Source organism: Vombatus ursinus, unplaced genomic scaffold, assembly GCF_900497805.2.
Source record: "Vombatus ursinus unplaced genomic scaffold, bare-nosed wombat genome assembly UNPS02009205.1, whole genome shotgun sequence".
In the NCBI taxonomy this organism is placed as follows: Eukaryota; Metazoa; Chordata; class Mammalia; order Diprotodontia; family Vombatidae; genus Vombatus; species Vombatus ursinus.
In genome coordinates, this window is record NW_020948983.1 from 17,677,118 (window position 1) to 17,695,981 (window position 18,864).

The window sequence follows — 18,864 nt, forward strand, 5'->3', positions numbered from 1 at the left end:
TTATTTTTCAGTAATATTTTATTCATTGTATGAACGAGATCTGGATATTTTAAGTGTAGGATCTGAATTGTGTGACCTTAAATAATTTGTAGAAGCAGCTCCATAACAGTTTAGACATTTTAGTTGCAAAGCTAATTGACATAGATCTCTTTTTACTTCTTGTAGGGTGTTTGTGAACCGGAGTTTAGCCATGGAAAAGATAAAATGTTTTGGTTTTGATATGGATTACACACTTGCTGGTGAGTACCATTTTATATTTGTTTAGCAATTGGCATCTTGAAAACTAGTGTTAGCTTAGTGCTATGCTAATGCCAGGTAGTTTAATAAATTCTTAATTATTTAACATACCCATGTGACTTGACAAATGCTTTGTCACCATGTTAAAAGATTCCCTGTTTGAATCAGGTTACTTCAATAGAAACTTTTGAACTATAATATTTACTACATAAAACTGAGATTTAGTCCTTGAATAAAGATAGATAAAACAGATAAAAACTGGTTTCATTTTAGTCTAATGTTTGTGGTACTTTTAATACTGTACCTAAAGCTAAAGATAAATCTAAATTTTCTGCTTTTCTCTATGAAGCTGTCTTTCAGGGATGGACTTTGTTTACTCTTATTGTGCAAATAAAGATAAACTTTGCTTTATTAATTGAATTAAGCAAAAGAAAAATTGTTTCAGAGCTTATTGAGTTTTTCTCTTAAAATGTTTACAAGTTAATGAAACTTCTCATCTGGCAATTGAAATGGTACAGATAAGATTAATCTGTTGCTCTATGGTTATGACATACAGAAAGGAACCCCTTACCTTTGATATGTCTTCCCTGAGAAATTTTTCTCTGGTTAACCAAAAACATTACATGTAAATTTGTTCAAAGTTCAATCGAACAAATATTTAGAATGATAACACATTTCTGTAGCACTTGAAGATTTATCAGGTGCTTTCCTCATCTCTGTGATACGTTTTTGTCCAGAGTGGTAGTGTGGTAGAGTGGAGAGAAAGCTAGCCTGGAAGTCGAAAGACCTAGGTTTTTGTGACTTTGGATGAGTCATTTAAGTTTCAGTTGCCTTAGCATACTTTCTAAGTTGCAAGGCAGGTGCTGATTGGTAGAGGAAGTTCCTCATTGGGAATTTCCAATACTGGTCAAATCACAGACTTGGTCAAAAAAAAAGATTATTGTTCCCATTTTATAAATGAGGAAATCGAAACTTAGGGAGGGGAATCAAGAATGATAATGTATTCTGTGTAGATCAAAGCATACTATTTTTACTTTGTTTTTTTTTCTTTTGGTCTGTTTTTTCTTTTACAACATAACTAATATGGAAATATATTTTACATGATTGCCCACATATAACTTATATCAAATGGCTTACCATTTTATGGGGGGGATGTAAGGGAGGGAGAAAAATTTGGAACTCAAAAAATTTTTTAAATGAATGTTAAAAATTGTCTTTACATGTAAAATGAAATATTATTATACTATTTTTAAAAAGAATGATATTGTGTTCTGAAGATCTTATTTTCAGAAATAAGATAGAGAATAGGGAGAATTTTGACCCATATACTATGTATGATGTTTTTCTTTCTACTCTGACTAGTTAATTGACATCTAATGCAGGTTGGTTTCTCTTCTATAAGAACAGGTAAAAGTGCTTAAAAAACACTTCTGCTCTTCAAATTATCAGGGAGAATAAAATGTCCTTTAAATACACACATACACACACCACATGAAGTTTCATTGTTTTAAAAAATGAAGAAAAAGGATTTAGAGGGAGAGGGGAAGCCTGAATTGTGTTAGGAAGTTGGGGGGGCGGCGGCACTGTGTGTAAAAATATATTTAACCCATAAAAGAATGGGAAGAAGAAGAATCTACTAAACATTTGGAATGAAGCATTGGGATAGTCTTGAACTTTTGAGGAGGAATTAGGTACTTGTCTTTCAAGGAACGTGGTTATGGATCCACAGGGGCTATTATACAAGAGGTTATCCAGAAATAGTCAGAGGAAGCTTGGTGACTCACCATTGGAGGTTACTGAGGTAGATATTTGTCTCCCTGATAACAGTAGAGAGATCATATATTTATCCAGGGCGTATATTCAGGATGTCAACGGGAAACTCTAAAGATTTGTCAAACCTGATAATCATTTCCTACTTTTGATAATTTACATAGTTATCAGTGATCCTTCCAGAAGAAATATACTATTGCCATAAGGATTAGGAAGTTGTAGACAAGAAATTAGAAACCTTAGGAAGAGATCTGCTATTTCCATCACTTCTAATGATGAGAGGCAAAGGATTCAGTAGAGAAAATTCAGATTTGGTAGTAAACAGCTAGTTGTTGTTGTTGTTGTTGTTGTTGTTGTTGTTGTTGTTGTTTTTAATGGTGTTTGAAAATGAGATTTAGATTTCTGGACGACATCTGAAAATGTAAGAATAACTATCTCCTGGCCAGGGATGGAGAATACCTAACATGGTTGGTAAGGCTATATTTTCATCTATCTTAATACATCTAATCAAAAGGGCTTTAAACTGAAAAGAAATAAATGTAAAAATTGCTTACTTACATTCACCAAGCTAGATACCATTGAGTCTTCTAGAAAGAAGAATATCAGTAGAGATGACCAGAAATTCACAAGAAATTAAAGAGAGAGCTCTAGAACTAAACCTGTGACTTCAGATGTCTATTTAGAGATGCACCAGATATGGACAACAGACATGGTGCACTAGAGATCTTAATGAAAAGAAGCAAATTTGAACTGATAGACATCACTAAGATTTGGCAGTCTAGTATTCATTAGTATTCATGATTGGAATATTGGTCAACCACAGGCGTACCTTATTTTAAAGGAACAGGATATATGAAAGTTATGGGGATCATGTATAGCAATGTCTATCATGATATTTCCTTGTATGAAAAAATCCAGGATCAAGAGAGAGGGAAGAAGAGTAGAGAACATTGGAGTAAAGATATGTAGGGACAGAAACAAAAATGACATGTTCATTGGAATATATTATAGAAAACCAAGACAGAAAAAATAAATAAATCACAATCCTAGCACAGAGGCATGTTATACTCATGATGGGGGCGAGGGGGAGAGATTTCAGTTATCTAGGCATCTACTAAAAGCAGATTATTATATTATTTCTGGGCTTGCTTTACTGATAATTTAATTTAATAATTTAATCACTTGAAAGATTGAGAAACAAGGGGCACTAATATCTTGGATTTGATTCTTACAAAAAGGAAGGAATTATTATGGTAGAAATGCTGGAAACCTAAATGGGGAGTGATTGACCAATCCGTCTTAGAATTCATGATAGAAAAGGAGAAGGAGACATAGCCCAGCATGCATCTGTGTTTGGGGAGAGTATATTTTAAAGTCCTCAGAGGAGATTTTTGAGTGCTAGGATTTTAGTGTGTCTTGTGTCTAATAAATCTTCAGGTTATAATTATATTCTGGTCATTTAATGAATATCTGAGGCATACACCTTTATAATAAGCCTGTTCATGGGCTGAATGAAGAGGGCAGCTAAAGGTTAGGGCTAACTGGACAGCAACAATTTCATCATGGGCATGAGACTAACAACTATTTCCAAATAATGCCTAGCAATATCAGTAGAGAAACTGACACTGCTTCACAGAAATTTATACTACTATTTTCCACCATGCTGGCTTCAGAGACTTTGCCAAGACTTCCCATGTTGAAGTCACATGTGTTTTTGAAGGGATTGGAGGGAAGGGAATAAAATTGTATTCATAGTGCCTGGCACATAGTTGGCACTTAATAAATGCTTATTGAATTGAATCAAATTGAATTTCTTTTGCTTTATTTTTCAATTCTGTTATGAATAAATGTTTTTGTTACAATACCAATGGGAGTCTTGGTTGACTAGCCAATTAGTCAACTGGTTTGCTAAACCAGTTTGCTAGAGCTTTTAAGTGTTGGGGGGTAACAGGGAGGAAATAATCTAAAAGAAATATCAATTATTTTTTAAAAGCGTTTTTATTTAAAGTTTTGAATTCCAAATTCTATCCTTTCTTCCCTCCTCTCTCCCTCTCTGTGAGATGGTAAGCAATCAGATATAGGTTATACGTGTATGATCATGCAAAACATTTCCATGCTAGTCATTTTGTACAAGAAGACTCTAATAAAAGAAAAAAAGTGAAAGAAAGAAAGTCGAAAATAGCATGCTTCAGTCTGTATTCAAACAATATCAGTTCTTTCTCTGGAGGTGGGTAGTATGCTTCATCGTTACTCCCTTGGGATTGTCTTGGATCATTGCATTGCTGAGAATAGCCAACGCATTTACAGTTCTTCATCGAGTAATATTGCTGTTGCTGTGTACGACATTCTCCTGTTTCTGTTCATTTCACTATGCATCAGTTCATGTAAGTCTTTCCAGGTTTTTCTGAAATCATCCTGCTTGTCATTTCTTGTTTTGTTTTGTTTTTTGGCTAGGCAGTGGGGTTAAGTGACTTGCCCGGGGTCACACAGCTAGTAAGTGTCAAATGTCAAGTGAGGCTGGATTTGGACTCGGGTTCCCCCTGATTCCAGGGCTGGTGCTCTGTCCACTGTGCCACCTAACTGCCCTCTGCTTGTCATATCTTATAGCACAATAATATTCTATTACAATCATATGCCATAGCTTGTTAGGCATTCCCCAATTGATGGACATCCCTTCAATTTCCAGTTCTTAGCCACCATAAAAAGACTGCTATAAATATTTTTATATGAATACATCCTTTTCCCTCTTTTGGATGTCTTTGGGGTATAGACCTAGCAGTGGTATTTCTGGATCAAAGGGTATGCACAGTTTTATAGCCCTTTGGGCATAGTTCCAAATTGCTCTCCAGAATGATTGGATCAGTTCACAACTCCCCTAGCAGTGCTTTAGTGTTCTACTTTTCCCACATCCCTCCAACATCCAACATTTTCCATTTTGTCAAATAAGCCAATCTGATAGGTTTGAGGTGGTACCTCAGAGATGTTTTAAATTCCATTTCTCTAATCAATAGTGATTTAGAGCATTTTTTCATATGACTTTAGATCTGAAAACTTAATCTGAAAACTGCCTGTTCATATCTTTTGACCATTTATCAGTTGGGGAATGACTTGTATTTTTATAAATTTGACACAGTTCTCTATATATTTGAGAAATGAGGCCTTTTTCAGAAATACTTGTTGCAAAATTTTCACTCCAGTTTTCTGCTTTCTTTCTAATTTTCGTTGCATTGGTTTTGTTTGTGCAAAAACTTTTAAATTATATATAATCAGAATGATTTGTTCTATGTTTTGTAATGTTCTCTATATTTTCTTGCATCCTGAGTACTTCTCTTATCCATAAATCTGACAGATAAACTATTTCATGCTCTCTTAATTTGCTTATGGTATCAGTCTTTTTGTGTAAATCATGTACCCATTTTGACCTTATCTTGGTATACAGTATGAAATATGAAAAATACCTAGTTTCTGCCATGCTGTTTTCCACTTTTCATCAAATAATGAGTTTTTATTACAAAAGCTTAGCTCTTTGGGTTTATCGATATGCTAGATCATTTAGGGAATGTTAATTATTGAGGGAGTGCTAATTATAGCCAAGCTGTTCCTATAATATTTTCTCTAACTGGGGGGGTGGGGCAGAGGTTGACTGATACAGATATCTAGGAAGTCATTTAGAATAATCCAGCAACTAACAGGGAGAGAAGTATGGGATATCAAAGGTCATTATAGCTACCAAATAAGTTGAGATTGCAGATGACTTGGGTCATTGATGGCAAATTCTGGCAATGCTAAAGCAAGAGGAGTTTGGGGGAGTATTTGGTAGAGTATCTCATATTCATTCTTTTTGTTCAGTTTGTTACTAAATTATGGTCCGCAGGGTCTGATCTTGCTTAAATGTGTTATATAACTAATAATTAGAATTTCTCACTGTTTGCTTATGATCCAGTAATTCAACATGTCAAAAAAGAAACCGTATGATCTATATGTAGCACACAAGCTCCTCTTTTTATCTAAAACATTTGTTCTTTATATAGTATTTAGTTATTATGTATGTATTTATGTATATACGTATATGTGTGTCTGATACGTATATATATACACTATATATGTACACACATATATTTATGTTTGTTGGCTTATCTTTGTTCAAGACAATATCCTTAATTGAATATAAACTGAGAGAAGTATAACCCTAGCTTAAGCTTTGGGTTTAACCATGTGCCTTACTCTGACTCTGTGACCTCTGAAAGAAAAGAATGCTTTTGTGTCTTTAACCTACCCTTTGTTTTATGTACAGACATTCTTTTTCTTTGAATTATTATTTATTGGGCGTAACTCTTTCAGTTTCTCTAACTCATCTAAGAAGAAACAGGGATTACAAAAAACCTGCATAGCTTCATCAAAAGTAGGTCGTGCCAGACTGTTTGTTTCCTTTTTTGACAGGGTTACCAAACTGATACATTAGGGGAATGATGTGGACTGTATAACTATCTTTAAACAACAGGTTTGGTAAAGTATCTCATACTATTCTTGTGGAAAAGGTGGAAAGATGTGGCTTCATCACAGTACAATAATTAGATGGGTTCAAAACTGAATGGTTTGACTTGGAGTAGTTAATGATTCATTTTCACCTTGGCAGGAGGTCGTCTGTGGAGTGGCACTGTGTTGTTGTTCAGTCGTGTCCAATTCTTTGTGACCCCATTTGGGCTTTCTTGGCAAAGATACCGGAGAGATTTGCCATCTCCTTCTCCAGCTCATTTTACAGATGAGGAAATTGAGGCAAACAGGATTAAGTGACTTGCCCAAGGTCACACTGCTAGTAAAGATCTGAGGCCAGATTTGAAGTCGGGTCTTCCTGACTCCAGGCCTGATATGCTATCCACTGTGCCACCTAGCTGCTGGAGATCTGTGACCCTTGGCTTTTTTTTTTTTTTATCAGTCACTTGAATAAAGGCATAGATGATGTGCCATATTTACAGATAACTCCAAGTCAGCAGGGATAGCTAACACAGGGAAATGACAGTTAGAATCCAACAAGGTCTTGACAGGCTAGAACAACATTGGGCTGAATCCCAGAAGATAAAATTTAATAGGGACACATTTAAAGTCTTAAATGTATATTTAAACAAAATAACTTCACAAGCATAAGATGGAGGTAGTAGAGTTTTCATTCAGTTTTTCTGGGTGTTTTAATTATTTGAAAGCTCAATAGGTGGCAGCCATGTGATGTAGCAACCAAAAAAGTTAATTCAGCTTTAGGCTCCATTGGGAAAAGCACAACTTCCAGGCTGTAAGGAGGTGAGGAGCTTGCTGTAGTTGACCAGGTCATTCCACATCTGAGTGTTGTCTTTGGTTCTGGGCCTCCCAGTTTAGAAAGAACATTGATAAACTGGAAGGCATCTAGAGGTAGACAACCAGGATGGGGAAAAGCCTTGAGCCTTATCATGTGAAGATGAGTTGGAAAAAATAGGGAGATTATTAGCCAATACTTACCCTAGTGCTTAGCACATAGTAGTCATTGAATAAATGCTTGTCAAATGAATATATGAATGAGTCAGGAGACTGGAGAGGTGTGAGAAAAGTTTGAAGAGTTTGTCATGTTCAAGAGGTATTAAACTGGTTCTGTTTGTTTGGTTCTAGAGGCAGAACCACAAGTTGGAGGGCGGGGTGCAGAAGTGGCCAAGAGGCAAATTTAGCTTGGAGCTTAGGAAAGATGTCTACTCAGTACTATCCAAGAGTGGAACTGACTGCTTCATTAGGTAATAGATTCTTCCTTATTTGGAGGTCTTACCACAGCTTGTTGAGCATGTTGGAATGAGTAGATTGCTTTTCAGTGGTAGATTAGACTAGACTGCTGATGTCCCATCTAACTATGAAATTAAGTGATTGTATTATAATTGGTGATAGTATTACTTTATTATTGTTATTGTAGCCTGATTTTCAGGGTAAATGATAAGGTGAAGATATATATCTTTACAGATTAATAGTAAATAATCATTTAAAATTCTTTAAATTTCCTATGAGGAAGGGAGTTACTGAAGACAGTGTATTATTAGACTCTTAGGAATAAAAATCTTTTTTAACTTCTGTTATTTAAAAAAACTATTTAAAAATATGATAGCATATGGCTGTAGGACAAGTAAGTTGATATAATTAGGAAAGTTTTCATATTTTTTTAATTTGGGAAAGGAGAAATTATAATGGTTACTTATGTTAAGAAATTTTCTATTATTTCTACTGTAATTTTAACAAATATCAGTTATTTCTGAATAAAGAATGTTATAATGTTTAGTAATATAACTGAACAGTCTGATAGACATTAAGTACCTATTATGTGCAAGACACTGCTAAGGAAGATGCTGGAGATAATAAAGACAAAATGAAATAGCCCTTCCCTGCCCTTAGGGAGCCTCCATTTTACTAAGTGGAGATGAAGGGTATCTGGCATGTAAATAATTTTCTTGTTATACTGCCTACCTTGCTTGGAGAGTAAGACACATTTCAAATTATATATAATACATATGTATATTAGAGGGTTTTTGGTGGGGGGGTGGGGAGAGAAGAAGCTAGATATAGGGATTTCTAAGTTTCTTCAAATTTGCCATATTTGTTTTTCCTTATGATGCAGTATTACTGCATTCATATGCCATCATATGTTCAGCCCTTCACCAATTGACAGGCACATACTTTGTTTCCAAGTTTTTGCTACTATAAAATGCTCCTATGAATATTTTGGTTTATTATGTGAGGGGCCTTTCTGTCATTGACTTTCTTAGGGTTTATTGTCAATAATGGGATCCCTGGGTTAAAGGATATGGATAGGTACCTGTTTTGCTGCTTTGTTTTGTAGTGTTATGTCCAGAAACCTGTTATTAAAATTTCAAATGGAAAAATGTCTTCTGATTAAATGAATGACAGGGCTCTTGTATCACTAACACATAAACATAAATCATCATCTGACAGACTGCTAATCTGTAAAACATGGTTTCTTAAGGAGCAGAATGTTAGCCAACAGCTGTTGAGAAAGTGAGAACAAGCCTGGGTATAAGAGGTGTTGGAACCATAATGCTTCTTTCTCTTTTGAAGGAATCCTATATCATTAGGCCCAATCTTAATGGCACCTCTAAATCATCACTGTCCCTTTCTTGCTGCTTATATTAAGGAGAATGAAGAAATACTGTCCTGAACTTTGTATCAAATGGAAAATGTGAAAAATATGGAGAAAAACACAAATCTATTTCAGTCGAACTAAGAAATTGGGTCTTTGTATTGTTGATGATGACCTTGATAAATGCAAGATTGCGTGGAGTGAAAAATTAATATTCTAAATTAGGAATGTAAAATTTACAGAAATCTTGATGCCATGACAAAATATTTGCAACTCTAGTAGGGTGAGTGAGGAAAGGAGAGAATGCACTTTGGGGAAATTTGTGGTATATGCAACACTTTTTAAAGCATGCCCTTTTCTTTTCCATGCCATTTTTATCAGTGTAGGAGCATTAAAATGCTTTACTTATAACATAGTTTTTGATAAAATTAACATATTATTTTTTCACGAAGTATATAAAAATAATTCTAGCTCCTTTTGTGGATCTTAATATATCAAGGGCAGAAGAATCAAGATTCCAATTTTCTTTGAAATCTAAATCATATTTCGATTTTCTCATTCTTCTTTGTTCTGAGGCTTTTGAGCATGTAGCAAGCAAGCACCTTGTTTCCAATAGAAATATATATTTTCCATAGGAATAAATAGCTACTATTGATGGTGTTCACAGTTGAGTCCTCTAAAGTCTCTCTGAGAGGAAAGAACATAGCTACCAAACTCTAGGGTTTTTGTTTTTTTTTTTGTTAAAGGTGAGAACTTACAAATAAGGAAGCAGTGATTCCTTTGTTCTGTTATAGAAATAGCAGTAATCTCTGAAAGCCAGATGCTTCTTTCTCTTTTTGGCAACTTTTGTTCTTGCATTTGAGCATTATACTGTAAAAATTTTTTCCTTATACATAAACATTGTTATGACCTGATTTTGATAGAATTTTAGAGTTAATACCAAAGATTGTAGTCCTTTTCTTCTTTTTTTAATATTTTATTGATGGTATTTTTTTTTTATCTTGCTATCATTTCTCAGTGACTCTTTTAATCCTGAGATAATTCTTTTTTGTAATAATTAAGTACAGTTGAGCAAAACAAATCACATTAGCCTTGTCTGGATAGAGAGAGCCCATTCTTTACCTTTCTGCATAGAGATAGAAGGCATGTTTCACCAGCCAGTGTGCTCAAGTCACGATTCAGTAGTGCTGAGAGTCCTAAAAACTTTCATGTTGTTTTTCTTTGCATTGTTGTGGTCATTGTGTAAATTGTTCCAGATCTTCTTACTTTATTCTTCTTTAATTCATACAGGCCTTGTTAAGTTTCTCCAAATTCTTCATACTTGTAATTTGTAATGGTATAATAATATTTTATTGCATTCATGTACCACAATTTCTTTAGTTATTCCCCTGTTGAGGGGCACCCATTTTCTTTCTCTTCTTTGCTACTATAATTATATATGTATGTATGTGTATATGTGTGTGCCCACAGTATTTTCTTTTGTCATTGAACTTACTGTAGTATATATTCCCAGGAATAGTATTGCTGTGCCCCTTCATTTTCAGAGTTGAGGAAAATGAGCACTGTCTACTTTTTAAAAAATCACCTTATTGTATAACTTTTTCTTTTAAAAAAGTGTTGATATCTTTTCCCTTCCATACCCAGGGAAGCACATCAAAGAATAAAAAAGGAAGACAAAAATGCAATTCAGTAAAACTTACTAGTATATGCAACACTTCATACCTATAGTCTTCTACTTTTTCAAAGATGAGAAGAGGAAGTGTATTGTATGACATTTAGCATCTTGAAAACTAAAGGTTGAGTAGCATCGTATGAATAACTTGTGTTATTTTCGTTATTAATTATTACATCAAAATATATCATTTTTAAAAGTTTTTCAAGTCCTTGGAAAAACACACAAAAAAAGTCTAGATTCAAATATTTTTCTTCTGGGCCAAAGGGAATAAAATGAAAAATATAATTTTTAAAAGCGTATCCACTTATGGTTCAAAAGTAGTTTGTATAAACATACCCAAGAAACTGATAAGGCCTGTGCTGGGGGAACAGAAAAAGAGAAAGAAGGCCCTGCCCCAAAGCGAGTGTTATTGTTATTTAGAAAGCTGTGGTTGGCACCAAGTCTCAGGGTCTGCTTGCTGGCAGAACTAGTGGTCTGGCACTTGCTTATTAGCCTCTCGTGCCTGGTACACACTGACCATGTTTTATTAGACTTGGAATTGACTCAACGAACTTGACATTTAAATGAACATTTTTTGCATGGTGTGCTTACTTTGACAGAAAGCTTGGACGCTTTGACCAGTTGTCTGTCAGCATCTTAAATCCTCACCAGATTCGCTGGCATTAAAGGCACTTGAATAACTCAGTGCTGAGGGTAGCTGTCTGTAATAAGACCTGGAATATTTTATCATCTATAGGAAATTAATATCAGTGCAAATTTGTCTTTTCCATGTTTCTTTTTTGTCTATGAATGGTTTGCTGATGCTTTTCCTTTTGTTACTTATGCTTATTGTTACTATTCTTGTCTCCCCTTCACCAAACCATCCCCAACAAATAAGTAAGGTCAAGCAAAATAAGTCGCAGCATTAGTCAGTTTGAGAGTGGACACTTCACTCCATGCCCACTGGTGCCCTCTCTACACTGAGAGGCAGGAGTGCTTCCCGTCCCCATCAGGGCTTCTGAAGTCACCATTGGTCACTGAAATGAAAGCTTCAGTCCCATAGAATTAGTTTCCACGTTCTGTGCTGGCTATCCCAGGTTTCTCAGTGGCGTAATAATGTTCTGTCAGGAGGCTCCTGGGCCAGGCAATCCACTCCCCTTTCAGTTCTCTTCTCTCGCAAAGAGTACAGCTACAAACATTTTTTTTTTGTGTGTGGGGGACCTTCCTTCTATTATTTATGTCCTTGGGGTACATGCCTCGTAACTGTGAGGTAAAAAGTTATTGTACTTTTAAGGAAGAAGAATATTGTTACCATGTTCAACTATCTGCAGGATTGTCCTGTGGAAGAGGGATTGGAATTTATCTGCTTGACCCCAACAGGCAAAACTAAGACTTATGAATGGATGTTGTAGGGAAATAGATTTTGACTCAGCAAAAGAAAGAACTTTATATGCATATTACTTTTTAAAAATGTTTTATTAAAAACAGTAGTGAATGTCAGTACAACCAATAACCTTGCTTAGTAACTCTTTACATTTTAATTAATTTCAATGCATAAATCACCACAACTTTTCCTTCTTTTCCCTCATAAGTCTCCATTAGTATTCTTTGTCCGTTTATTCTTACTTAGTTTTCCTCCTATGTGGTTCTAGCTTTGAGATCTGCTTTTAAAATTTTGCATTTCATAAAGGTCTTTGCTAATTACTTTGCATTCCTTATTTTTTAGTCTTAATATTTTTACATTGTTTCTTTACATTAATGAATCATAGTTTATTTAACCATTCCCTTGTTTTTGGAAATTTAGGTGGCTCCAAGTTTTTTCCTATTACCATATAATGCTCCTAAGAAAATCTTTGGACAAAACCTTTTAAAAAATTCTCACTGTAACTCATGTGTATATTTTTTATAAGTCAGAGTATATTCCCAACAGTGGATTAAGTCAAAGTATATGTTAAGTTTTCTAACATATTATTTCCATGTTATTTTCTTTTTTCCTTTTTTAAAATTGATTTATTTTCTTTTGCTAAATTTTAAGTTCCAACCTCTCTCCTTCCCTTTCTTCCCACTTTGCACCTAGAGAATGCCACTATTTCACACACAAATTTATATACACACAATATGTGTGTATATAAACATATGTACATATATATAAAGCTATACTTACACATACTAATATTTATTGGTTCTTTCTCTCAAGGTGTATAATAGCTTCCTTCATTGGGTCCTTTGTAGATGATTTGAGTATTTATAATACTCAGAATAACTTAGTGGTTCACAGTTATTCTTTGAACAATATTGCTGTTACTGTATACAGTGTTCTCTTGGTTCTGCTCATTTCACTCTTCATTATTTCATGTAAATCTTTTCATGGTTTTCTAAAATCAACCTTTCTTACAGCACAGTAGTATTCCATCACAGTCCTATACCACAACTTGCTTAGCCTCAATTTCTAGTTCTTTGCTACCACCAAGGAGAGCCACTATAAATATTTTAGAACATGGTCCATAATAATTTCAAGAAGGAACTCTGACAATTAAGAGTTGTCCTAGTGGGTTCCTTATTGTTGGAGGTTTTCAAAAAGAGACTGATATTAGGAATAATGAAGAGGGACATGCTTTAGTTTGGAATTGATCTGTATTAGTACCCTTGCAGCCTTTTTGCGTATGAAATTTTCTTTTAATGTAAAAAGTCTCGTGGATATTTCATGGTAAGTTGCAATATGATATCTGTTATTTGAGAAAACACATGACTGGATATGGACGCTTTGCAAATGACATCTGAAAGCCTTTTCAAACTCTGAGATACTTCATGTAGGAATGATGACTGACTTGGCATGCTGACTTAATTTCCTACGGAAAGTGTGAGGTCAGCTCAAGGCCCAGTCTATCTGACGTTTTCAGTCTAATAGGAAATCTCCTGAAGGTAAGCATAGTGCAAAAAGTAGCCTAAACAATCAGTGTGGGTCAGCATCTTCAGAGAAGACCAAGAAAGTCCTTAAGACACCATGGCCACTATCTGTTTCTCTTGCTGCCTGGAAGATGTAAAAAATTTTTTTAAAAAATTACCTCTCAGGTCACTAAGTACGTTGTCTTCTTTATTTTTGAGTTTTGTATATGAGGCATGAGTTACCTCCAGTAAAAGGTATTGAATATTAGGTGAGATGTGAAAGTATTCTGCTTTTTGAGGAGTTTGTCAGATTGCTATTGGTGGATTCATAGAAATGTATACAATTAAATTCTAAGGGGAAACATTCATCTTATAAGAAAAATTTTATCATATTATCTTAATTTGCTGCCATATTTCTGAACAAAAGGGGTTTTATTTTCTCTTACCAAAATGGAATAAGATAGATAAGTTGACTTGTTTAAGCAAACTTGAGTAAACTGTTAGATTAAAAATCAACCAAAAATATCTCAGGGCACAGCATCAAAGGGAAAGGAGTGTGAAGAGATTGAGAAATTATATTGGTGCTAGATTCCAAATCTCTCTTTTTTTTTTTTAAGTCCGTCTGTGAAGGGGGCTAACATGTCACTTATCCTTATGATGAATAACTTCACAAAGCTGATAAGGTAATAATTATGTAGTGTGACTGTTAAGTAATGAAGCTATTAAAAAAATACCCAATATATCAGAATTTATACATCCAAATGAACATGTCCCTCGAAAACATTTCTCATAGCGTCATGGGAATAAATATAAAGCTAACCAAGGTGACTCTGAATTCTGACATAAACTGTTGGACTACGTGCAAGTCATTCAACCCTTCTGACCTTCAGTTTCTGCCTATGTAAAAATGGCAGGAATACTTCATTTCCTACCTTTAGGGTCAGTTTGGATTAATTTTTTTTAATAAAACCTCAAGGATTTTGTAATTATGAATTATTGTTTTGAAACAATATTCGCCTAGTACTGGAAATCCTGGTGTGTTGGTTTAAAAAAAACATCAGTTATCTAACTAAGTCAGTCAACAAGCTTTATTAAATACCTACAACATGCCGGACACTGTGATCTTTGTTGTTTTTTAATTCATTTCTTAATTCTTTAGTTTTGGAGTAGTTAGCTCTTTAGAATGAGAATCATATTTTGAAATGCATTGCCTATTTTATCAGACTATGTTTCTTGAGTTGTACTAAGATATTAGTGATTATTTTTTTGTTGTTGTTCAGTCATTTTGCAGTTGTGTTCAACTCTTCATGACCTTATTTGGGGTTTTCTTGGCAAAGATACTGGAGTGGTTTGTCATTTCCTTCTGTAGCTCATTTTACAGATGAGGAAACAGAGGCAAACAGGATTAAATGACTTGCCCAGGGACACACAGCAAGAAGGTGTCTGAGGCCAGAGGTGAACTCAGGTTTTCCTGATTCCAAGCCCAGCACACCAGCTGTTGTGCCACTTAGGTGATGGTTTTACCTGCTTTAATATTATCTTTTGTTACGTTTTTATCTCCCATGTTTACGGTTTATATTTTAATTTCCTTGACCCAACCTGCCACTCTCCATATTTCCTCCCAAAATTTTTTTAAACAAGAACAGTAATGCTTTTTAGGAATTGACTCTTTATTCAGGACACTTAATTTGTAATCTTTTTATGCAAGTTATTGCTAATCAAGTACTCTTCTACTTTATTGCATTTGTCTCAAAATGTGTGGAAAGTGTTTAAGCAGTAGCTTGGGGATTATTTGAAACCATCCATGAAGTAAGTATATATTCTTCTATACATGGTACTTATATGTACTTTTGTTGTTTTAAAAATTAAGAACACATTACAAAAAGCCAGATAAAAATCTGTCCTATATAGTTCCCAAATTAAAGCACAGAATTTCTGTATAGCAGAATTTACAAAAAAAAATTGGTTGTAGAGGCAAAATACAAATGAAGTATGATCAATTTTTAAAAGGGGCAAAACATTAGAAGCTCAGTATTTTCATCCCACAGTTTACTGATGGTCCTGGAATCAAAGAAAGAAAACTCTGTGTCTTGGTAGCCAATGGAAAATTTTTTCTACTTATACTTCCCCTCATCCATTTGAGAAGGGTAACTGTACTACTTACCCCTTTGTCTATTAGCCTTTTCTTAATCATTTGGTGTTAAAATCCTTTGGAAGTACTGAATTATCTTTGTAAAATTAGTCACTGTTGTTCTTTAATGTCTCTAGTTTCTTTCTTCATTGGATCATAAGTTTGTAGATTTAGAGTTGAAGGGACCTTAGAAATTATCTAGTCCAGCCTGTTATTTTTACAGATGAGAAAACTTAGGCCCAGACAAGTTCAGTACCTTCCCCAAGATCATACATGTAACCAAGCGACAGAGCTGGCATTCAAACCTCAAACCCACATCCTTGGACTACAAACCCAAGACGTTTTTCCATTTTCTACTTTTTTCAGGCAGTTGTAAACTACTTTTGTTATTGTAACCAAATAAAATATTTTAAGAGAATTTTCTTACACCTGCTTGAAAAGATTAATAAAAATATTTTATGGAATGGGGGCCATTTGTAAGTAGGTGGTACTTCGGTACTCATTATACTGAGAAAGAAGTTAGTCCTTTGCAACGTGGAATACTAAATATTGGAAAACTGATTTGTTTCCAAGTTCTTTAACTCTCTTTGTATTCTATTTGACGTCTTCCAATAGCCTTTTTTCAGTGTTGTATCAGTGTGTAGCATACTTTTTCAGGGCATTTCAAAATTAGGAAGAATTGCTTAAGAAACCTGGCTTTCCCTTATGCTCAGTGCCTAACTGGGTACGTGGCTACCTTTCATTCATATTTATGAATTTATCTGTCTGCTAGCTACTAATCCATGGAACCATATTCAACATCCAAGCTTGTCATGACTTGTGAATAAAGTAGCATGTGATTTTTAAAAAATCTTTAGCAAATTTAAATTTATTCTGTTGCTTTGCATCTCACAGAAAACTTTCCAAATACATTTTTTTTATTAAAATGGCTTTTTTTATACCATGGCTTTCCTTTATTCTTTTTATTTTATATGCTTATAGAGTTTCTTCTTACTGTTTATTTTGGGGATGATGGTCATTGAAGAAACAAGTAATTACAGTGCAATCAAACTGTTAAGCAAAAAAGCTTTAGGTAAAGCCTTGGGGATCAAACTTGATGTGTCAAGGATGATGTAAAGAGTTACTTGGAAAGGCTGTGGAAGGGTGAGATTTTGAGAAAGATGTGGTGGTGCACGTTACTACTGTAATTTTGAACATTTATTTTTTGGGATTAGTCTAAGGTTATTCAAATTGTTATTGCATTACAATAGGAGATTGGGTCAGAGTGACCTTCCAACTCTTTACGTTTTATATTTCTTTGCTATGATTTTCTTTTATTTCCTTGAGATGCATGTTTTAGCAGCAACATTTTCCAGGATACTTTGTGGTTATTAAAACGTGAGTACCTCTTTGGATTTCCACTTGAATTGCCTTCTCATTTCTTCAAGACTTGTCTTAAATGGTGGTCAGGAACTCAGTAAGTTTTAGTTAACTATCACAGTGCTCCAAGATGTTGGTTATAACAGTGTGCCAATCCATCTGTACCAATCCCTTTACCATTTTAGTCAAACATTTCACAGACATTTATTGAGCTTCTATTACATTTTAAAAAATCTAACAGCTACTTTATTTTTGAATTTTCTTGTTAGTTGAAAAACACAGTATTAATTACATTAGTAATTTTAGTTTGTCAGTTTTGCTTATTCAGACACTGCTGATGTGTTGTGCTCTTTTGGTTCACCAAAATAATCTGCATTAGAGAAAAATTTAAATTTTTAAAAATGTAAATCTGATATTTATACATAATTTGAAAATCTGCATTTTAAATTTTCCTTTTGTGCTTAACTTAGGCATGACATTCATTTTCTAGTTAGTTTTTATTAATGTGTGCTACAACTCTTTAGACCTTCCTGGATGTTGTGGTGTCATGATAGACACCTTTGGTGGTCTGATTTTGTTATTCTGATCCCAGCAAATTAATATTAATCTGGTTGTTAAGGACCAGTATATTCAAATATAATATCTTCAACCTGATTATTTGATGTTATAAATTTCTCTAATTTCACAAATTAATTAGTGATAGCTTCTTTTTGATAATTTGAAACATGGTAGAACGTTATAAAATCAGAGTTAAAAATTACTATTCTAGGTCTATGTTTACTGCATTCCATGTTGGTAAAGAATGAAACCTGTTCATGTTGAAAACTTTTTTTTTAAAGATTCTTGAGATAGGAGAGGGAAGAGTAAATACATCATGAAAAATGTATGCTTAAAAACCCATAGCTGGGTCCTAATCTGCATTTAAGTGTGCCTTTGAATCTCTGAACAGAGACATACAGTCCAATAACTGTATTAATGAGTAGGATTTGTTTGTTTTTTTATGCTTCATTCCGTGCTCAAATATTTATTGAGCACTTGCTGTTATATACAGCCTTGGGCTAGGTCCTGGAGAGAGAAAGACGTAATTCCTACTCTCATGTAACTTAGAGTCTAGTAGGGACTCTAAAAAAGATGCAATGGCCATTTAAAGGTAGAGTTTGAAAGTGCAGTGAGAGGTGCAAAGGCCTGGAGATGATTTGTGGATTTCTTATTATCTGTTTTACAACAAATTCTTTAAAACACAAATCATCATATTTGTTCTCTTTTGTTTTTCCACTGGTATCAGATTCCCTCCCAGCAAGATCTGTGATGGAGGAGCCAAACAATAGGGTTTGTGTATCCAAGCACACACACAGATACAAGGCCTACCTGGTCATGGGTTTCTTTGAAGAAGATAACTTTGTTCTTTTGAGAAGTTAATTCATGCGGCTGTAACAATTTTAGAAACTGGTATAGTTAAGTGTGTTATGTTTTAAACTTGTTTTCTTCTAACTAGAATATTGAATGCTTTAACTTTGCATAGGTAAAATTAATCACTGTCAAGTACAATGTAATAAAATAGCTGCTTAATAATATTTTTAGTTACCAAATAGAGAAACAAAACAAACCATTTTGGTATTATTGTTCAAATTTTGCTTAATGCTTACAAGTACAAAGCCACTAACATATCCTGTCCCTTTCATTTTACTTCTAGTGTAATCTTTTTCTTTTCCATGCTGAATG

The 18,864-nt window shown here is 34.2% G+C and overlaps 1 protein-coding gene across 2 annotated transcripts in view; it reads left to right on the forward strand.

Moving 5' to 3' along the window:
* NT5C2 (5'-nucleotidase, cytosolic II) overlaps positions 1–18,864 on the forward strand; it is a 101,161-nt gene that overhangs the window by 48,739 nt on the left and 33,558 nt on the right. For both annotated transcript variants that reach the window (XM_027851700.1, XM_027851701.1), the window contains exon 3: positions 166–239. In XM_027851700.1, the coding sequence (XP_027707501.1) occupies positions 166–239 (74 nt within the window). The remainder of the gene's footprint in view (positions 1–165; positions 240–18,864) is intronic.